The sequence below is a fragment of the Saccopteryx leptura genome, chromosome 2 (assembly GCF_036850995.1).
Source record: "Saccopteryx leptura isolate mSacLep1 chromosome 2, mSacLep1_pri_phased_curated, whole genome shotgun sequence".
NCBI classification, from domain to species: domain Eukaryota; kingdom Metazoa; phylum Chordata; class Mammalia; order Chiroptera; family Emballonuridae; genus Saccopteryx; species Saccopteryx leptura.
In genome coordinates, this window is record NC_089504.1 from 126358754 (window position 1) to 126382455 (window position 23702).

Sequence of the window (23702 nt, forward strand, 5' to 3'; positions counted from 1 at the left end):
TTCATTGATTGCTTTCTCATGTGTGCCTTGACCAGGGGACTACAGCTGAGCCAGTGACCGGGACCCCTTGGTAAAACCAGCAACCTTGGACTTCAAGTCAGTGGCCATGGTCTATGACCTTAGGCTTCAAGTCAGCGACCTGAAGCGCTTGAGCGTGGGATTATAGATTATATAATCCCACACTCAAGCCAGCAACCCTGTGCTCAAGCTGGTGAGTCCATGTTCAAGCCAGATGAGCCCAGGCTCAAGCCAGCCATCTCAGGTTTTGAACCTGGGTCCTCTGCATCCCAGGCCTACACTCGATCCACTGTGTCACTGCCTGGTCAGGCTCTTTTCTTTTTTTCTTTTTTCTTGTGTGTGATAACTAAGCCACTAAGTCCATGCTGGCTTTTTCACTAAAAAGATGGCATTTATAAAAAACTGTTCTCATGACTATATTTTAAATCACACCGGAATATTTCAGTTATCACCTTTAGCCACATGGTTTCAGGAAACTATGCCCAAATATTTCATGCAAATGCTGGTCATTTTAGAAGAGCTCTTGTTGCATGGAATGGAAGCTCACTAAAACAACTAGGGATAAAAAAAAAATAGGTTTTTGAGATCTGAAGATAAATTCTCAGCAACAGGGAATATGTCCATTGTGTCTTGGAGCCAGAGAGGGAGAAATGGCCTTTAACTCCCCGAAACAGCCTGCTTCAATATTTACCTGACAGCTTCGGTATCTTGACATTTTCCCCAGTGCATTTCTTCCTTTATCGGGTATTATTTTACAAGGGATTTCTTGTTATACAGGAGTAACATAAATCAATCTATAACAGAGGAATTTGTTTAATACATTTATTCTTTTAAGAAGTTGCATGATCATATTTCATCGACTCATACAATAGAAAAAAATTACTACTAAAACAGAGTTTGTGGAGACTGGTGGATGGTAAACCTATTTAGTCTTCAGAGGTTCATTCTTAGATTTTAATGTTAAATAATAACAACTATTCATTTAAGCTGGCCTTACTGTATACCTTGACCGTTAGCAATTCCACACACAGCAGCTTATTGTGGTATCCTTTAAATATGAGAAATAAGAATGCTTTACTTTTCCATTTAAAGAAAAACAAGAGTACTGTATGTTACATGGCCCACGAAATATTGGCAGTGTGCTCCTTGGCTTTCATTCGAAGGACTGCGATACTGGAAGACCTCCTTTCAAACTCTGGCTTCGTTTCAAACGCATGTCCATTGGAAGCCCCCGTCAGAAGAGAGTCAGTGAAAAAATTGTTGAGGGGCACATGGCTGAACTGGTTCTGGTGGTTTGAAAACCCTGTGTAACTGGAATCTGTCCGAGGCGAGTGAGAATAAGGTGTCATACAGGAGGAAGTGTCACGTGCTACCATACATGAAGTGACCACAGAACCACCACTTGCATTTCCTGCCCACAAATTGTTCTGAATCTGGAATATACAAAACAACAAATATTACATTTATGCATTCTCACTTTTGTTCACTTGTTTTTGTCTCCCTGTATTTACTAAATTTTGTTAACTATTCATTGTTTGCTTTCCTCGGGTGGTCTGTAATTACGTACTGAGTATGTAAAAGTAGTTACTGAAAAATAATTATTTAAAAGGTTCTTCGTTTGCTTTACTGTAACAGATCACCAAAACCCGCATACTTAATCATATAAAATACTCTCAAAACATGTCAATCTCTTGGGTATTCTTTTTATAGTCATAATTTTAAAAATGAAATCTGGAAGGTTTAGTCATGATTCATGACCAATTCATGTGCTTAAAAAGTGGTTTGAAAGATGGTTTTAAGTTTAAATATAGTTTTCATATTTCTAAACAAATGACACAATTTCATTTTTTTAAAGTTCCATAGTCAGACTTAGTGTGGCCATTTTTGTTGGAAATGATTTGCTGACATTAGGCTGTTTGCTCCATAGATACATTTGATCAAACTCATTTAGGAAACTGTTAACCCTTTCGTTGTTTTTATTTCCTATCATCTTGAATATATAGCTCTGTAAATATGAGAAATATGTACATTTTAAAATTTTTTATTTAATTCATTTGGGTAACATTGGTTAATTAAATTATACAGGTTTTAAGTGCACAATTCTAGAATACATCATCTGCATACTGCATTGTGCATTCATCCCCCAAGTCAAGTCTGCCTCCATCACCACCCATCCCCCATCCTCCTCCGCCTTCCCCACCCCCTTTTCATTTTGCAATCCTCACACTGTTACCTGTGTCTGTGAGGGGTTTTTTTGTTTAATTCCTTCACTTTTTTCACTTCTTCCCCTATCCCCTCTGACAGCTGTCAGAGAATATAAAGATATTTTATTCTATGACTTATATGTGATGTGTGATGTTATAATAGAAGTATAATATGTAAAATAAATTTAGAATTCTAATACAAGACCATTACCTAATAATGGAAGCACCTGAGACAAATATTCAAGTATCAGCAAAAATATATGAGTGTAATGTAAGGACTACATAACAAACATCAAATATAAGATCGAAAACTGGCCTATCATTTGTGCCCCAAAACCTCACATTTCGTATCATTAAATTTTTACACAAAACCAGTTAGTGCAATGTTACTAACAAACACAAATTTGTCTAAAGTTACTAGCATGTAAAAAAAAAGAAAAATCCTAAATAGAATCTGTATAATATTGTATATGAATTTTAAATAGAAAGTACCTTAGACCCTATATTTAAACAAGAATAGAAACACAATGATTACATGCATTACTGAGAAGCACAGAGAAAAGTATAACTAACAGTAAGAGCTGAGGAAAAAGAAAAGGAATATATTGCATGGTACAGGACAGCGAGACATGCAACATTAGGAGGTGAAATTTTAAAATTGTATACCTCCTGTAAGGTTATTACAATAGATCTGAAGTAGAACACAGCAGCAATATTCATTTTTTGTCATATGACTTGTTACTAAAATCATGATAATTAGAATAGAATTATCAATTCTTTTCAACACTTACACAAATCATGTTTTCTTATATTTATTTTTACACAGATTCTAGTCTACTACATATGGCTTTTGGTGTGCCTTACAACACCCAAGCGTAAATTATACTCTTTAAAACTACTTATTTCCAATCAAAAGCAAAAAGTGTGTTAGTGACTCTTCTAAATCACACTGGTAGTGCTGTTACTCTGTCACTCAAGAAAGAACCACTTACCCAGTTTCAAAATGTAAGAGACAATCTGAACATAGAATTCATTTCTTAGGTAGGGCTTCAGTGATTGGTAAGTTGTTTATTTTAGCATTATTTTAATAATAGGTCTTTACACGAATATTTTGTAAGCTGCTTTCAGTATGTTAAATCTGTGAGATATATCCATAAAAAATATATATATAATGGTATGCATATTTTATTAATTCTTAAATCGTCCTGGTCTATGATGTTTTAATTTTGCTCATTCTACTACATGTATTCCATCTTAGCCAAAATATATAATGATGGCTGCCAGTGATTGCTGAGCTATGGTTCGCAAGCCAATAGGAGGGGCTGTTGATGTCATTACTCTGTCAGACTAGCTCTTCTAACTTGATCTGGTGGTTTTCCTCTGACATTCAATCAAACATTGTGCTACATTGAAAACACCCCAGTCACATGTCTGACAAAAGGGCTTTCAGGAAATGAAAGTGAACTTGCTTGCTTATTTTTGAAAAAAATAAATGAAAGGCAAAGTAGTGGTGGAAAAAGATTATTTATAGTATATGTTTGTTAAAAGGATTCCTCAATTTATACACAGTGTTTAGAATTTATTATTAAAATCATCTACTCAAATACTAAATGCATAGAAAGGCAAACAGTTAAAAAAAATAAGAAGAAAATAAGGAAGGTAATCTATGAATATAAATTAAGAAGTATTTTCTCCCTAAAAGAATTAGCATTAAGCTACTTATAAGTTGAAAAGAAATTCTCTAGTTTTCAAGAAATGGGAAAATGTTTTCATTTTGATCAAAACTTCTTATCTGGACCTGATTAGGCAAGTTAAAAGTGTTACTTTTGGTGAAAGAATTTCTAACATACAGAAATGTTTTCTGAACAGAACAGGTTGGTAAAGCCAGCTACCACAACAATGCTTTCATTAGACTTGGAAGGATACCCATGCATTCACACTGGTAGCAATATTGTCACATTTTAACTGATATGTTCTGTTTCCATTTTTCCCCCTCACATCCCCCATGTGGTGCCTTCATTTTAAAAATTCTGGTATATCTTCCTTCAACTTTAGAGATCTAGTTGTTGTTTTTTGTTTTTTTTGTATTGAAAGTTATATGTAAATCACAAAAGATAATATTCTTAGTGAATTGAGGCTTCTCTTAAATCATTTATTTCCTCCAGACGTTTAAACATTCAGATGACAATCAAAATGAGGCTCATGACAGCTTATGAATATCAATTAATTACCATGTGTCAGGCATTATATTAAATATTTTATGAAGACTTCTAATCACTTTAATAGAATAAAAGATGTGAGTTTTTAATATGCTCATTTTGTAGAAGGAAAAACTATAGAACAAAAAACAAGAATCTCACCCAAGATTGCATCTGAACCCAGAAAATCCTAAGAAATGCTATAATGATATAAAATTTTTTCTTACAAGTTAAAATTGTTTACGGGGGATCCTTGTGTTGCAACAGTCTCAATATGTGACATTTCGAGTTTACAATACTTACTTCCACAAAAACTTAGAAAAATGTAGACGTGTTTTGGCTTACACCATTAACTTTGTACTTATAGACTACATGGGTGAACTAGTTTGGTTACACACGGTGGAAGAATACGCACTACAGTGTACACCAGGGGTCCCCAAACTTTTTACACAGGGGGCCAGTTCACTGTCCCTCAGACAATTGGAGGGCCGGACTATAAAAAAACTATGAACAAATCCCTATGCACACTGCACATATTTTATTTTAAAGTAAAAAAAACAAAACGGGAACAAATACAATATTTAAAATAAAGAACAAGTAAATTTAAATCAACAAACTGACTAGTATTTCAATGGGAACTATGGGCCTGCTTTTGGCCAAGGGGATGGTCAATGTCCGGTTCCACATTTGTCACTGCTATCTGTAACAAGTGATATGACGCGCTTCCGGAGCCATGACACATGCATCCTGTGTCACCGGAAGTAGTAATGTACGTGAGAGACGCCGCACAGCGCCGCCACATACAGTACTCCAGGATCACAGAATGCGGATACATCCTATGCTCCTGTCACTGACCACCAATGAAAAAGGTGCCCCTTCCAGAAGTGCAGCGGGGGCCCGGATAAATGGCCTCAGGGGGCTGCATGTGGCCCACCGGCTATAGTTTAGGGACCCCTATTATATAGTATTTCTATGTCCTTTTCCTTTTTCTGTGGCTTACTTGTGTTTTTATGTTCTAGATTATGATTTTATAACTGTTAGGATAGGTAAGTGACTTAGAGTAGGGTGTGCTTCGAATTACACTAAAGTTCGGGTTCTGTCACTATTGAAGGAATGGAACTGTGTTATAAGTCAAGGACCCCCTGTATTTACTTATTCATAATCCTAAATTTTGGGGATTCTGAGGCTCTACCCTCTGAAAGCAAAATCTTTAATGATTGCTCAAACTGTTTCTTTATCCTTAGGCCTAACACAACACATAACATAAGCCCTCAGTACAAATTTAAGTGATTAAAAAATCTCTTAAGAATTTTAAATTTGAACTAATCCTATTTAGGAGGTAATCAAAATTTTATGGACAATGTATGCCAATGTATCTAAATTTTGTTTCATAATTGAACTGTAGAATCACAGAGCATATTTATTACCTTCACAAAAATCATGAAAATTACATATCTAGAACTTGCTGACTATATTTTTCTGGATGATTTTTTTCTCTATTAAATACTTATTCTGCCTGGCCTGTGGTGGCGCAATGGATAAAGCGTCGACCTGGAATGCTGAGGAAGCCCTGGGCTTGCCTGGTCAAGGCACATATGGGAGTTGATGCTTCCTGCTCTCCCTCCCACACACACACTTCTCTCCGTCTCTCTCCTAAAATGAATAAAGTCTTAAAAAAAATTATTCTCCATCACAGATGCATTTTCTTGGAGAGTCTGGTTCATTAAGCATAGAGTATGGCTCAGGGGATCTATATTAAAAATAATGGCCATGATAACAACACACATAGGCAATTCTGAAATCATCAAGGATTAGAAAGCACTTTTAAAGCCCAGCTTGCTTGCACATGCAAAAGCCCCTTCTACATTTTCAATTACATTCATTTCTGCTTACAAGAAGCTCACTTGCTTAAAAACAGTCCATTCCCTTTTGGAGAGCTGTGTAAAAAAGTGAGCTGTTATCATCCTCTCACTATTGCATCTATTTCTGTTCCTTAAAATGGATACAGAATAAGCACTGTCTCACATCTGAAAATCTTCAAATATTGTAGCCAATTATTACATGATTGCAAATCTCTCTTCTTTAAGCATTTCTCATATGCATGGTTTCCAGACTGCTCATTCCAGTCACATTCCTCAGATATGCTGGAGGCTGTCAACAGCCTTCACCCTTATCAACATCCAGCACTGACAACACAATATCATATTCTAGATGCTAGATGTCATCTGCACACCGTGGGGGAAACCTGGCAGGTATCATCATTGCTCCAGATTATCTACCTCTGTTAATATTTAAAGGCAACATTTGACTTAACAAAGTTGTTTGAACTTGTGGTTTACTAAATCTGTTCTCAAGGTATGCTAATTCTACAGTCCTTCCATGCAGAATCCCAATTATATCCTTATTCTTTTTTTTAAGTGAGAGGAGGAAAGATAGTGAAACAGACTCCCACATGCGCCCTGCTTGGATCCACCCAACAACCCCATATGAGGCTGATTCTCAATCAGTCAAGCTATCCTCAACACCTGGGCCAACACTGGAACCAATCTACCTATCCTCAGCACACAGTGCCACACTCCAACCAATTGCTCAAACCAATCGAGCCACTGGTTGTAGGAGGGGAAGAGGAAGAGAAGGGGGAGAGAGAGGAGGACAGGGTGGGAAGGGAAAGAGGGAGGGGGAGAAAGGGGGAGAGAAAAGCAGATGGTTGCTTCTACTGTGTGCCTTAAATGGAAACTGAATCCAGGATGTCCAAACCCCCAGCTGATGCTCTATCCACTGCGCAAGCCGACCAGGGCCCAATTGTATTCTTACATAAGTGATCTTTCTAAAACTGTGTATTAGGTCTTCAAATCATATTGTCTAAAATTTTGCATATATACTTGTCAACAGAGAAGCCATACAAAAATCTCACTCTCTGACTCATTATAAGAAATATTATATATTGTTAAATTTGGGAATAAGAGAATGCATATTTTTTATATAGGATTGCTACTATTTTGGACTATTTCACAGACACCTACAATGGCAATGCCCAGCACCAAATAAATTTTGGGGTGTTTCTGTTGACCTCTAACTGTATAATAGTCAGGGGCTTTACCACCAGAAACAATGTTATTAAATATCTTTCTTTCATGTGTACTGAAAAAAAAAGACGGCCTGCCTTTACACTTTTTCTTCTTTGTGTTTAAAAGGAGTGGCAAATCTAAAAACATTCCATGTCTTAATGTGCTTCACAACAGTTTTAAAAGTTCTAGGGGTGGTATGTTCAAAGCACTGTCCAAGGAACGTAGCCAACTGCCTCCCATTAGCATGAATGGAAGTGCCGTTGACTTCTAAATGCCACTTTGAACATTTATTTGCCCCTTAATGTTTTCCTAATCAAATAAAAAGTTAACACTTAATTATCCCATGACTTTGAATTTGGGAAGAAAGTCATTTTTTTTGTCTGATTCTTTCCAAGCTGAAATCAAATGTATTTAGCTTTCCTTCTCCTTCTGAGAAATTAAAAGCTATAGATAGAAAGGAGAGGGTTAATATACAATACATACGTGCATGATATATAAAATACATACACACTAAGAGTTCTTCCTGTGGCTATGTATTTGTCATGAATTGTAGTACTAAGGTAAATCATAGACATGGATATCAGCTTCACCTAGAAACTTGATATAGATATAGTCTTTGTATAACCAAAACTACAAAGAAAATTTTAGCATGTTAGTGGATCAGGGAACGGGCAGATACTCCAGTACTTTCAGCCTTTTGTATCGTGCATTTTCAACAATGAAAAAAAAATGGTTTTGCATATTACTTGCATAATTAAACAACTTTCTTTGACTTGTTTGCTTTTCTGATGTTCTTGTTTAACAAAAAAAATCAAATGTTTCTTCTTTTATTGCTACATATTCATTTTGAAATATTCCCTAATTTTTGTGAGCAATATACTTCAGATATATTTACTGATTTTACTGAAGTGAGTAGCTTTTCACACTTTCAAAAACCTTTTAAAAGAAACATAAGTTTGTTAGTCTTTGCCTTAGTTAAAATTAGCATGAAGTGTAAAAAATAAAATAGTTTCATGATAGCATTATATATTCTATATACTAATGTTAGTGCTTTATAGAAGACACTAACCTATAAATTTTAATCCAGATTAAATTAAATTAAATGAAAATATATGTATAACAACCACTCCTTAGTTCTAAAGCATCTCTAAAACCAACTAATAATATTTATCTATTAAAATAATTTTGTTTATGTACACGCACACACCAGATACACACGTCATGCTACTACACACACACTACCCTCACATTACATATTCACATGCTTCCTTGTTAAAGGTTGATCTAAAAAGACAGAAATCAGGGTTTCACAAAGAGGTGTTTCTGATTATTCTATAGCAATAGCTTATTTGCATTGAAATCCAAAAGTTGACTTTGATTTTCCATCTTTGACAAAATGTTTACATTTATTGCCTACTATGCATGTTAATCAACACTTACTATATAGATTTATTACCACATTATCACTATATAATTTACCAGATTTTTTATATGGTCTTTTAAAAAATGTAAACACTTTTTACAAAAGCAATTCAATTTTTTAAGAGACCATTATACTCTTTACTAGTCTACCCCTTCCTTTAAAATGTAGGGTGGTAAAATATTAATAAGAATCATATGCTTAGTAACTTGCAGATATTTTTAGCTGTTGACTAACTGTAGGGTCCCATTAACTTTTCTAGTAACTACATCAGCAGGTTGCTGGCAGGGAGAAAGAACTGTGCTTTTCTAAGTAGGGAATTTGCTCCCAATGAATAACACACACTGAGGCTTTGTCTGTCTGGGGGAAAAAAAATCCACCTGGAATAATTCACAGTAAAAAGATCAATTGAGTGTGTTTAGGTGCTACCTGAGACAGAAATGGGGGTGTATTTCCATCAGTGCCTACTAATCAAGTGTTATTTGACCAAAGAAAATTAAATATAATCTATATATAATATATAAAAATTTTTCAAAATCATTTCATTTCAAACATCTAAAAGTATATCTTTTCAGATATAGTATTATTAAGCTAAAGAGTTTCTAAATTAATTCATTAGAAAAGGATCACATATTAAATATTGATTGCTACTTTTATTTTTAAAATAAAATTTTATCTTGTAAATATATACAGAGATTTGAAGCAAGGAAGAATGCCTCTTCCATTAAAAAGTCACTGTCTGAGGAGCAAAATGCTTTACAGAAAATGAAAGCATATATCTCTTCCTAGTACAAAAATAAAGACACTAAGTTTCATAAGAATTGTTAATATCTGGAAAGTTTCAAAATGACATCATATAAACGTGCTTAAATGTTGTATTATTCAAATAATATTAGAAATACCAAGTTAAAGATATAATAAACATTAAGAACATTTTTCTTTTCCTTTAGTGTTGAATGTGTTTGTAAATTGTATAGTAACTATCATTAAAAACTTTTATAGGAAATTGTGCCCTATATTCCTTAAAATAAAACTTTTTAGATCAACTCACTTAAGAAGGGCATAAAATCATAGCACTTAGTATTTGCTATTTTATTTATTATATAACAATTATAATATAAAATATTTTAAATTATTTTTCACATTGCTTTCATGTATTTTTACAGGCATGAGAGCTATTGCCAACTTATCAGTGCTTGATTCACTTTTAATAATGCATTTCCCCTATTAAAACTAAGTTCACAATAATAAGAAACAAAGATTAAAATACAAAATAAGTTTTCCCTGTGAAAACATATTACAAATTATACATCAAATATGTAAATATTTTTATTTGCACAGAATATTTTTAATCTTAGAAATGTCCATTTGGTATAAAACATAAACTTTGAATTTATTCTTAAAATCTTGAGTAAAACTTTAAATTATAGTCATCTTGTATTTGTGTTAACTACAAAGTTGGAATTTTTTTGTGTGATATTTAATTCAACTGTGAGTTTGTGTAAATTTTTCTATTTTAATGCTCCATAATTTAGAATGAAAAAGAAAACCCATAGAGTCATGAGGCTTAATAAATATGGCACAGAAAAAGTTCTGGATTAAAGTTTTTCATAAGGTTCATTAACCTTATTGTTTTTCACTAACAATAATGTAATGAACTACAAGTTTTAATCCACAGGTCTCTTCTCATAGACTTCCCAGGCTTCATGGCCTAATTCCCCCTGATTCTTCTCTATTACCCTGTAAGGTAGTTTTCATATGTATAAGAAACATTAGAATTCTTCAATTGTTTATTTTTACATTTTTTCTTATTATTTGTTTTAGGTAATATACTCAGTTTTTAGATTTACAGTGTCTTCTTAAACTATAAAATACTAATACCGTATACTGTACACCTGAAACAAATACAAAATAATATTGAATCTAAAGTGTAATTGAAAAAAAATTTAAAAATTAAAAAATATATAAAAAATACTTATGACCAATTCTTAAAGTCAATGTTTTAACCATGATCACATAGTAAAAGCAAATATATATATGTATATATATATTTACATATATATACACACTGACACACATATATATGTATATATGTATATGTATATATATTAACTAAGTTATAATAATGTGTAAAGTGATTAAATCACAGTAAATTGGAATATTGCAATTTTTGAAAAATAAGTCTATCTTCATAATCTAAAACATTTCCTTCTCTGGGAGGTTACTCTTTATCTCTTTAATGTGTATATATTTTCAACAGAATAAAAATCACTCACCATTTGTGTCTAGTTGCACTTTCAGCTAATTGGTATTGACAAAATCTTCTTCATGCCACACATAATTTACTTTTAATAGATATACATGCATATACAAAGTGTTATTTACAAATTTATATAAAACTTGCATATATTTTATACATTAAATCAACAACTGTACAACAACTGTACATTTATAGAAACCATATTTACTTGAGTAATAATAGACTACCATATCATATTCCTTGTAGGATTTTAAATATTTTTGCTTTCGATAGGGGAGAAATTGTATAATATCAATATGATTTGTGGACTTAATGATGTTAACATTTTTGTCCCTCCATTCATCCTAAGAAGAGTTTCACTGTATAATTACATGACCACTGCATTGGTTGTTTCACAGATATGAGAATATTCATTACATAATACATCAGGCATAGCTATATCTTTTTCAAAGATTTTTGGGTTATATGTTTACTTTAAATATTTGGGAAAAAATAGAAATAACAGTGATAAGATTGTGAGATTTTCTCCAAAAGTAAAACCTGCTCCAGATGCCAAATTGCTACACCAGTTATTCAAGAAGACAAGTTTCTTATTTCTTATTTAAGTGAATGTAAATTCTACAATTAGTACAGCCCTGGCTGGGTAGCTCAGTTGGTTACAGTGTAGTCCCAATACACCACGATTGTGGGTTCAATCAATAGGACACATACAAGAATCAATTAATGAATGCATAAATAAGTGGAACAACAAATCAGTGTTTCCCCCCCTCTCTCTCTCTCTTCTCTCTCCTCCTTCCTTTCTCGCCCTCTCTTTAAAATCAATTAATTGAAAAATATTTTTTAAAGATTAGTACAGAAACCGGAGATAAGAGGGATAGGGTGAACAATAAATATATTCACATTGCCATCTCATTGCTTTATTATTTCCTTTTAAGATCGCATTATTTACAATGTTTGAATTAGAATCTTTTATACTAGAAATGTTATACAACCTTAATTGGTGTTTTAAACTACCATAATGATTACAAATTGTCTATAATTTGAATCCAACTCCAAATGGCATATATTTATAAAGTCATCAATTAAACATAAAGCAAGAAAGCTGTGCAGGCCCATCTGTAATTTGGTAAACACAGATTTAGTTGTGGTTCTCACTATGTCCTACGTGAAACCTCATTAAAAGTTTTGATGGGATAAACTTCAACCCCTTTTTTGAAATTTTTGATGAAAATATTTTTTTCATGAGAAAATAATTTTGGTGGGTAAAGAATATACTCAACCTTTCCTAAAGTTTCCATACTTAATTACATTAATTTGAAGAAAAAAGAATAACTGAGTTTGGTCTTTCCCTAAATAGTAAATTTACTCTCAGATTGAATTAGTTTAAATCTACAAAATAAAAGAACATTCAAACCATTTAAGATACCTCTCTGTTGTAGAAAAAAATAATAATGACTAATGGCTATTATAGAATGGTTGCTGTTTATTGAGCTCCATCATGTACTCAGCAACATCTAAGTAATCTGTATGCATTATTTTGTTTAATTCTCACTAACATCATATGAACTTTTATCCCAGTTTTATGAATGAGGAGAAGCATTCCTAGAAATTAATTCATTTGCAAAAGGTTTAAAACCTATTAAGTGGCACAGTCAGGATTTGAACCGCCTACTTCCTGACTGTGAGGATCAGTCATACATTAATACTTGGCCCTCCTCAAGTCTCAGGATTTAGCTCAGTGGGCTGTTTGGAATTAAATAAAAAGCTTTATGATAATAATGCTCATTATCATCTACACCACCACCACCACAACCAACATTAGCATTAACAGTACCTCCATTCTCCATATAAAGAACCTGAAGATTAAGGAAGTAGAGACACTTATAAGAAGTTATCGAATTAGTAAATGATCAAGTTAATGCATATGTAATCCAAACCAAATTGAAAGTCATAAAGTTAGGGTTCCTTGTAAGAATAGAGCCTGGTTATAATCTTTCAGAAATATTTATAACTTAACAAAATATTGTATTCACCAAAATAATTATTTTTAAAAGGTTTGGGTTTTGTTAAATTAGAAATAAATTAGAATCTAAGGTTGAGAGATGCTGACCTGCTTTTTCAACTCAAGGAAAAAGGTCTTTTGGTTTACTGGGTCTAAGATTACCTCAAAAAGTGTTTGCAAAATTGGTACAAATAATCACCCTACTTCTTAGTCTGTCCATAAAACAGGAGATTTTGTCTGGATCATTCGTGTAACCCACACACATAAAATAGTACCAAACATACTATATATGTTGGATAAAATGCAAATAAATTTGGGAAAATATATAATTGAACTGGAAGTGTTCTGCAAAATATTTCTAGTTTATTCCTTTTAGCAGAGGAGAAAATGGAGAATCAAAAAGGAAAAGCTAATTGCCTAGGACCACAGAGAAAATTGATTAATTTTAGGTTTATATTGTACTCCTGATTTAATATGAAAGTGAATCAGTACCTTTTTTTTTACATCTATTCAGTATATAAACAGAGGTTGGCTAAAGTAGGTTTACATTTATAAATATGCAAGAGTTTTGTATTATAGTTTATTAATTATTATATTATTAATTTGTATTACAACTGTAAGCCTACTTTTGTCCACTCCGGTCTAATTTACTTAATGTTGCAGTGATACAAAGATAAGAATGGAGTCAACTTTTTAAATAGTTTAAACGGGTTGCAGACATTGTACACAGCCCACCACAGTGACAGTGGAGAAAGTGGTGTGCTGGTTAAAGGATTGAGAAGAGGTTTCATGGAGGAAAAAAGGGGTTAGGTGAGGGGAAGGAAATTCAAAGTAGAGGGGAGAAGATATAGCACAAGCATTGAGACAGCTTTTAAAAATATCTTGTATTGGAGAATATCAAGTAGTTTAATTTACCTATATCATAGTATTGTTAAATGGCAACTGATATTGTGAGCTAAAATAAAAAGCTTTTAAAAATATACTGTTTTTCAGTACTGCTTAAAGAGTTTTTCTACTGACATCACACCACTCATCTTATTATTTGCTTGCTAACAAGGATAAGTAAGCCAAAGAAAAAAAACATGAAAACAGTCTAAAAGTGTCTATATTTCTTAGTCTATTGTTATTTTATAAAATTAGAGATAAAAGTGTTTTTGCTTTCCAAAGTCATTTGATGTTTTACAGTCCATATTTATCTATCTCATTGTTTGATGATACATACAGAGACAATGTTACAGAACGTACCCTGGACTCCTGAACTCAGAAATCCTGAGCTTAAATTCAATGAGTTAATGGCTATAAGAAGAGAGCCTGGCTTAAGATAAACCCTCAACTGGTTGTTATTATTTTTACTATATTGGCTGCTGTTATTATAGTGAAATCAAGACCAGTGAAAATAAAGTATTTAGAACATTTTATAAAATATTAACTATTATTCATAAGTAAACATATTACATGTTATATAGAGATACCTCTAAGATTATTTACCATGCTGAGCAGACTTGAAGAGATCGTTTTCTAAACCATCTCTGCTTTTCATGTATCTCTGGGTATGCTAATGCTTTCCTGCTATCGGTAACTTCTTTTCTATCTATACTACCTACAACATTTTTTAGTTTCCAACTGTTTTTGTAACTAATGACTTTTTTTCTATAATTAGTAAAGTGGCCAAATTCAAAGTAATATTGCACTGAGCTGTTGGAGTCTATTTTGGTTTTTATTTTTCCCATCATGCATTTCTATTTTCAAGCCACATAATAATAAAACAAGTTCCCTTTAGGCTGAAGCTTGGAGACATAATCTTGTCATAATTATTTTTTCAAACAAACTAAAATAATAAACCACATACTTTTAAGTTTAAACAAAATTGCCCCTGGCTTTTTTCAATACTGACAGTGGGATGTACAACACATTTGACTTCAGAACTTTTGGCAACCAATCATTAAATGATTTACCAGTATAGAAAAGCACTATAGATTTTATAAAATTGATTTTTTTTATTGTTGACCAGTTGCACTGTCAAAATAACCAACGTATGACTTCTGTGCTTCCATACTTAAATTATAAGGTGGTATAACCAATGTACATAAATTACAGAGAAACCACAGGGAGAATTAGTGCAAAATTCCCGTGATTTGTGAGGAGAAATTTTAAATTAGTTCTTTGCTGAAGTGAAAAGACTGTCAAGTGTATAATTTGTACCATTTCTTTTTCTTCTTGAGCTGAGAAGTGGCCTCATTCTGCTAATTGATCTTATATAAAGCTATGCAACATAGTAACACAATGGCAAGATAATCCTAGAAAAAAGACAACTACTCAGTATATTAAATTATATTAAGCCATTATAAAGAGGTTAATTGGTGCCAGGCACTGTAGTGGCAAGGCTGAGCCATAGCAGCCCTTTGTGGACTGTCCTGTAAAGCACCAATTATGTGATTACAGAGCAATTCCTTAACTCACCTGGGTCTGGTTTCCTAACTTCTAAAATGAGGAACTAGAACAGGGTGATTGCTAAGGTTCTTGTTTACATGTAATATTACATGAATAAGTTTGGTGAATTTATCTGGAAGCATGAGGTCTCAAGATAAGTTTTAAAAGTAAAAAAAAAAAAGGCATCAGAACACAAGGATAGTACAAAAATAAAGGACTGAATTCAGACTAACAGGGTATAAATTTATAGTTGAAAGAAATGACTACCTTAAGGTTGGGGCTGTGATGATTTGGTCACTGGACTGTCATATATGCTAGTATTTGTCATACAAGTGGTCTCTTACAATGCCTATGGCTTCTACCTTATAATATGTGTCCCTAATCATTTACCAAATGCATTTCTGAAGAATAACCTCTAAGTATTGAGGTTGAATAATGAATAATACCTTCAGTATTATTCATTTAGAAAGAAAAAAAATACATTTTATTTACATGCATTACAAAGTATGAAAAAAAAACCTCTCTAAATTAAAAGGAAAAATTAGAAAGAATATAAAATAACTTCTACTCTTTGAAATGAGAGCTCTTATTATAAAGGGAAGTGTTTTTTAAACACAATAAAAATTTTAAATTATACCCAGTACTAATTCTATATACATTTTAAGAAACAATAGGCTAAATGTTTCCTTCAAACAATGAGCAACCTCAAAGCTGAAAAGACAACATAAGAAATTATTTTTAAGTGGACTGAAGGTTTCATATACCGCTTTTGACACCAGGTTATGTATGAATGATTCATAAAACATTAGCCACAGAGATAACGTACCAAACAATATTTAATTATTTTAAAAAGTTAACAAGGGAAATAATTCTGAACAATTAAAATGAAGAGTAAATTAACAGACATATACTATTGAATGATGCTACTTCCGTTGTTTCAGTGTATAACAAGAAAAAGACTCTAAAATAATTTTAAATGAATGACTCTGAAATAAAATAATAACAAAATAAATATTTTAGTAAAATTAAAATCTAGCAAACATAAAAAGAAAAATCCTTTGGAGTTTAAATTTTTCATTCCTAACTACTGTATTACATAAAAAGTCTATACTAGCCCTCTTGAGAATATACACACCATATCTATTTTTCTTGATCAGTACTCCATGCAGTTTACCATACCTGTGGATAGCTGTCAGTCCTTGGCAAAACTGATATATCATAGGTGGCAGCAAAGTGGCTTTTAGCTTGTTGTATTTGGCCATAACGTTCTCTCTTCCTCCACTTGGCCCTTCGATTTTGAAACCAAACCTAATTTTTTAAAGAAGTAGAATTTTAGTTAAAGAATACTTGATAATACAACTGTGTTGTGGAAAGGTAAATCAGAAAGATACATCAGGTCAATAAAATTACCAATAAAAGCAATTTCTTTACCAGAAAAGGATCCATAAATTCTACTTTCTATTTTATCTCGATGTAAGTGGTATGTCCAGGAGGCAATGTATATTCATATAAAGTGACAAGATATTTTCAAAATACTTATTTAATATGTCTGAGCTCTTAGTTTTATTCATGAAAAATGAAAAGGAATTAGATTATATGATCTTGAAGACTTAGTATATTTCCAAAATATCATAGATAGTCTTCCTCTCATAGACTGTTGCAAGTCTGAAAGATATTCATGAATTTTCAGTTTGGGGTTATGCACATAACATTAATCCAGCAAATCTATAACTAAATGAATATCTGAATCTGTTAAAACTATGATCTTTAAAGTACGTCACAAAGTGAATATTCTTGGTTGCACCCTATATTTAGATACTCTTAGAAAACTTTAAACATAAAGATTATATCTAAATCATATGGCATCAGCAGACAGCATTATTAGTTGAAAACAAAATATTAAGATTAGATATAATGCTGATCATGATAAAGACAAAAGGTAAAATGAAATAATCTGAAGTTAAATTATTGTTGTTTTCAAATATATATATGTGCTTATTACATAAATTATACCACTTACAACATTTATCATCCCTTTTAGAAAATGCTCAGCAATCTTCAGAACAATTTCTCCAATTTAAGACTTACAGGTAATATAACTGCTAAAAGAAATAGAGCAGATATAACCAAGTGTGAAGAAAGCCTTGTTAGTGGGGCCTCCAAGGGTCACTACACTTTCATTCTAATTCCTCTAATTACATACTAATATTTATCAGAACAAATGTCTTCCACAGAGGGTTAATTATTCACTAATTCATACTTCTAGCTCTCCAGAATCTTCATTATAATATTTTATACTAAAGAGAGATACAGATAATTAACTTCAACAGGTACAAATTGATATTTTTGAGTAGACATTACATAAGCAGCTTCCAGGAACCTCTTCAATCTTTACAGAACTAGGTTCAGAATATAAAATATTTAGGAAAGAAGCTGGAAATCAAATATAAATAGTAAAAAACCTTTCATTAAAAATACTCAGAAATTTTACCTTTTCAAGTTCAATTAAAAACACCCTTATGAAAACATTGTAATACTCAGTTTAATATGTAAGCACATACTACAAATTAGGATGGCACTTCGAAGAGTTTTCAGCAATTAAAACCAGGCAAAGAGAGCTACCTGTTCAGTATGGTTTCTTAGAACACTGCTGGCAATGTGTATTATCCATTATGCCCAGGCTCAAAACAACATGAACAATCAAACCAAACCAAACATGTGTCTTTGCTGTCTCCACAGATAGGCATCAAGATCATATTAAGGGAGTTTTTTCTTTTTCACTAAGAAAAAGAGCTTAACAATCATCTTAAAATGGATGCCAATGACCACTATGACGTGAAAAGCAGGAAAGAGAACAACCTGAGTAAATTAGGTTCAGGTTGCCTCTCTGAGCATGATCTTAGACAAAAATTAATCGGGACTTGATGAAATGTCGAGGGGAAAACATGTATTGTGCACAGCTGGTCACTCTGTACACAAACATATTTTTCTATAGTTACAAGTATAACTAATTTAATTAGTATATGAACACAAGACAAAAAAATAGGTGTGGTTAACACTTGACAATTCTAAAATTTTTTTGTTAGCATCAACTTTCTATATATTTAACTTCCTGGACTAAGACAAAGTAACCATTTACTCCCATAACTAAAGAAAAAACCTGCCGCTTTGTTATTTCTGCACCACCAGATGTTGTGTTTAATGATGTGAAGACCTTAGGATGGCTTGATCTTCAGAAGTACTATTACTCCACTAAGAACAAAGTTTTGCACTCATTAATTTTTCTATTCTAGAGGTTTATGGGAACTGCAAAATTCAATAATTTCCTATTTAGAGCAATAAAAACATGCCAAAGGAAAAGTCCATTCTCCTGAGTTACTGTTATTTACAATCTAATAAAATGTAGTGTAAGAATATCAACTCTAATAAAAATAAAATATACCTAAAAGGTAGAATTTTTTCCAGCATAAGTTTTCCAAGAGATTGAAAATTTATTAGATTAAACCCTTCAATTTGATAATTTGAATAAAAGTTATAAATATAATTGAGTATATATTTTTAAATTATTTTAAGATCATTATTCCTGTAATCTCTGCAAAATCCATATAAGTTGTCAAACTTTAAAATATTAAAATAGAATGACACCACTGGCAATTACTAAGGTTAGAAAATTGCAAATGTGTTATATGCTCTTTAATTGTACATAGTAAAAATATATTTAGTATATATAACAATTAGGAATTTGTAAGATTGTTTCATTTTGTTCTACTACCTTAAGTTTAGTAACATTGTAGATTTATGGGCCATTATACAAACAACTTACCAATACCTAGTATATAACCTTAAAAAAAACCTCCATACTGCATAAAATAGGGAAACAAAATAAAACATATGTGTTAGTAAGTAACTATGATTTGGGGTTTTGCCCTTTAGAATTAATTTTTGAAATCAGAGATATGTAAAGACATTCTGTTCTTTCTAAATAATCAATGGTTTTTATGTCCATAGATTATCTCAGGAATTCTTCTGTTTCATATGAGTGGCTGAATTCTTTGCAAGTGAAAAGAAATTTTAGTAGAACTACATGCATCGTTCCACATCTTCAAATAGTTCCTTTTTGACAAAATGCAGCTATTAAATTAATCTAACACTAGCTTCCCACCCACACACCCTCAGCCACCAAAGATCTTCCTGTGGCTCCTACCTGGACCCTGGCCTCAGTGAGCTCTGTCCTCAGAGCAAGCTGTTCTCTGACATATACATCTGGGTAATGGGTTTTCTGAAAGACCTTCTCCAGCTCCTCCAGCTGTAAGCTGGTGAAGGTGGTTCGGTGTCTCCGCTTCTTACTGCTGGATACATTGCTGTCACATTTATCCCCAAGTTCATCCAGTTCTCCCTTCTCTGGCATCCCTTTCACGGGAGACATCCGGAGACTGTTACAGTTGTCCATAGCTCTATTTAGTTCGGTGTGAAGTGGCTGTCCTTCTACTTTAGTGATTCCATAGTTCACTGTACCCAAGGGGAAAACAACAGGTTTCAGCATTGCGAAGTGTTTTGATGAAAGAATTAAGTTGCAGTACTTTCGAACTGCAGGAAAGCAGTTGCTAATGATTCACTGGGCAAGTATTAATGCAATCATTGCTTTATGTACAATAATTGATCCACTGTGGGCAGGTTTAAAGCCATTCAAAAATGTGTACATGGACCTCTATAATTCCCCCAAATTCACAGTTCTAGAAGGCTAATGCAATGTTGATGCACATAACTTATAATCAAATTAAGGTAATCAAATTAAAAGATGCTCTAGATTAAAAAACCTAAATGAGCATAATTTCTGAAAACTGAACCAAACAATGTAAGTTATATATTTATCCACAGCAAACAAAATTAAGCTATTTACATGGCCCGAGAGATATTTCAATTTTAAATATCTGTAAATTAAAACCCAACTCTTCCCAAAAGTTACCTTCCTCCTCCATACAAAACCTATAGATTTCTGATATAGTATTGTTTCTACAATATTTTGATTATTTCAACTATATATTCATGTCCACATTTAAATTTTTTTCAAAAAGTGATCTAAATAAAAAAATGAATTTCATATCAATTTCTGAAAGTGTTTCCATAGCAAAGAAGACTTGAGTAACTTCTTCTGCTTGAAAACTCATTGACATTTTTTTCTTTATATACTAGTTTTATTTTTAACTCAAGAAATATGTTTAAAGCCAGAAAGATTTATTTTTCCTTCTAGTAAAACACGGAAATTAAAACACCTATTAAAAAATTACAAAGAATATCATCTGGCATTGTGTTTAAGGATGTTTTAATCTCAGTGATTTCCTCCAGATCTGATGGCACACTTGGGATATGCTATAAAACAAAAATATATCATGTGGTGCCCCCCACATGCAATCAATGCATATAATAAAATAAAAAGCATTTTATTTTTTAAAAAACAAAGTCAACCCGGACAGAACAATAATTTCCAGGGAACTGTCATACTTTTTTCGTTTTTGTCTGTATTTAAATGATCTCAGAATGTATTTTTACAACTGCTTTAATTAGTATAGAGATATATTGAACTTTAACATCTATATAACTGAAATGCCAAATAGCTTTTGTGCCACAGAAGATGTGATGTAAAACTAACCATAAAGAAGGGCCATGACTGATTAACAATACGGTTTTGTCTCCGTGGGCATAGTTAAATGGGGAACTGCGGTGATTAGGAATAGGGGGAGGGGAAGCGGTCGTGAAACTAAGGGCATCTCAGGAGACAGGAATTTTCCAAAATTTAGCGGACTGATGCCTACGTTCATTATACGTCTTTCATATTAAAATTATTCTGGTAGTGCGGTGTTCATTTAAAAGTTAATAAAGTATCACAAATCACCAATTTTTTTATTTTTAATACCTGACAATTTAAAATATTATGATTGAATTCCGTCCAGCAGTCAACACAAGTCATAATAGAATCATCTTTCTTAAATCCTGTCCATTCAAATAACTTTACCTATGCATCTAAGAATTCCAAAAATCTGAAGATACTGCAGTGTGAAAATACATCCAGAAAGCCAAACATCTAGTGTATTAAAAATAAAAATTAATTCGTTCTTTCTAAATAAATGACTGAAACGATTTAAATGATTTTTCTCTATCGTTTCGCCTTTATTTTTGGTGTAACATTTCAAGTCAAAAGTACCTTGTAACGTTGAATGAAATATGAGAGATTTTTAAAGCTTACTGTGTACAAACTATATAGAAAATGAGCTACTATGAGCCAGTGCCTTGCCAGATTTTCAACCTCCATTAAAATAGAGGGCAGAAGGCTTGTTGTAAATATTTCACACTTAATTCGTTTGTTATTTTAAAGCAACCCTCTCCTTACAGCTTAACTGTGGAATATATACAATGATAAGGAAAAGTCCTCTTGGAACTGTAAACTTGCTTTAGCTGTCGCGATCTGAAAAAAAAATAGGTTTGTATTGGGTTACAAGATAGAAAAGATGGTTTGTTTTGATAACATTTTGACTTTGAGATACTTGGCCATTCAAAGTTGAAGATTTCACCCAGAAGCATTCCGAAAGTCATCTGAGGTGACTTTTAATGTGGAGTCAGAAAAATAGACAATGCAGAATTCCCGAGTGAGTGATTATACTGGGGATTCTTTGCCCGAAGCTATTTAAAGGGACTCGTATTCAAAATTTATGTGTTGTATTGGAAATCCAAAAAAAGTAGAAATCACAAATTCACACAAGCTAGTCTAGCAACCCTCCAACTTCACAAAGAAACATATCGCTAAGTCTTGGAAAAATTTTTAAATTTTAAAATTAAAAAAGTGTTTCATATAAAGAAATTCAGAGCTTTCTTATTCGTGACGACAGGGACGTACTCTAACGAGCTGTGATCGATTTCGGCTCCCGCTGCCAGGGCAGCGCCGCGGGCTCGCAGAGGAAGCGCGCTGTCTTGACTCAATTACGCTTTATTTACCGCCCTATCAGTTTACGCCGGGATCTGGCTGAAGGGACTCTTGGACCCGTAGGGGACGAGGCTGGACAGCCAGAGGAGAAGGGCGCGGAGGCACGCCGGTGCCGAGTCCTCCCTCTTCCCTCTAAGGTCGCCGGGAGCCCAACACCGCTTCCTAGAGCGGGCGCTGCCCCTCGCCTTCCTCCTCCCGCCGGCGCCTTCCTCCCTTCCTCCCGGCCCGCCTGCCCGACGGGTCCGCGCACTTGGGGTCCGCAGAGCCGCCGCCGCGCCGGGGGCCGGGGCCGGGGCCGGGGACTCACCGCCGCTGTCCTGACAGGGCGAGGTCCTCTCCAGGCGCACGTGATGCTCCGCGCGGGGCAGCGGCCCGAAGGCCTGCACGCATTTGCCCGCCGAGGCTTTGCTGTAAAAGGACTCATTGTCCAGCGTCTCCATAACATGCTCCAACGCGCCTCCTGCGCCCATGTAGAAGTCACTGTTTTTACTCGGCGGGCTCTTGAGGGCAAACTTCTCGCTCAGAAACTCCATAATCCCAGTAGCTGTCGCGGAGCTCGCGGGGCGCGGAGGCTGGAGAGCGCTGGGGGAGGGAGGGGTGGGCGGGAGGAGGGAGGGCCGAGAGGAGGGAAAGGGAAGCGAGCGCGGCGGCGCCGGGAGCTGCCCGGCTCCCAGCCCTTTAATATGTCCCGGCTGGAAAGGGGGCACCCGATGTTGCTTTTATATCTTGAAACTCAGCTGGGCTCCTCGGGCATCCTCCCAGTTCTAATGAATATGAAAATAGGCAGGCAGCTAACTCCACCCAGGGTCCCCCTCCGCCCCCACCCCACCCCCAGCTTCTCCCACTTCCCCCCCTTCCCCGGGCAGGACGCGTCCAGGCCTAGGTTAGACAGACAGCTCCATTTCAGACAAATGCCAGGAGGGACGAGGCCTCGACATCCAGAAACATTGTCGCAGCGACAGTGGACTGGCATTTTGGAAGACCTTGGTGAGAACGCAAAGCAGTTAACCCTCCACTCCCCGCTCTCTGCCCCCTGCGACCCGCCCGCCCCCGGGCCCCTCCCCGCCCCCACGCCGGCCACTTACTACCAGAAAGATTTAGAGGCTTCTTAAGAACCTGAAGT

The 23702-nt window shown here is 34.1% G+C and overlaps 2 protein-coding genes across 2 annotated transcripts in view; both read right to left on the reverse strand.

Annotated features, from left to right (window-relative positions):
* Positions 1–755: 755 nt before the first annotated feature.
* On the reverse strand, positions 756–23134 carry ALX1 (ALX homeobox 1). The gene is made up of 4 exons (XM_066368688.1): positions 22887–23134; positions 19805–20109; positions 16780–16908; positions 756–1451 (listed from the first exon to the last, which is right to left on the reverse strand). The coding sequence occupies exons 1-4, from the start codon at positions 23110–23112 to the stop codon at positions 1131–1133; spliced, it is 981 nt and encodes a 326-aa protein (XP_066224785.1). The 5' UTR covers positions 23113–23134; the 3' UTR covers positions 756–1130.
* LRRIQ1 (leucine rich repeats and IQ motif containing 1) overlaps positions 20033–23702 on the reverse strand; it is a 257738-nt gene continuing 254068 nt past the window's right edge. The window contains exon 28 of the mRNA XM_066368683.1: positions 20033–20109. The gene's annotated coding sequence lies outside the window, so the exon portion shown is untranslated. The remainder of the gene's footprint in view (positions 20110–23702) is intronic.

Excerpts from the sequence above, each read along its gene's own strand:
- ALX1 (XM_066368688.1), bottom strand. The coding sequence starts at position 23,112 with ATGGAGTTTCTGAGCGAGAAGTTTGCCCTCAAGAGCCCGCCGAGTAAA. Across the intron at positions 20,110-22,886 it reads GCCCTGTCAGGACAGCGGCG|TGAACTATGGAATCACTAAA; the intron begins GTGAGTCCCCGG and ends CCTTGGGTACAG. Across the intron at positions 1,452-16,779 it reads GGACTGACAGCTATCCACAG|ATTCAGAACAATTTGTGGGC; the intron begins GTATGGTAAACT and ends TGTATATTCCAG.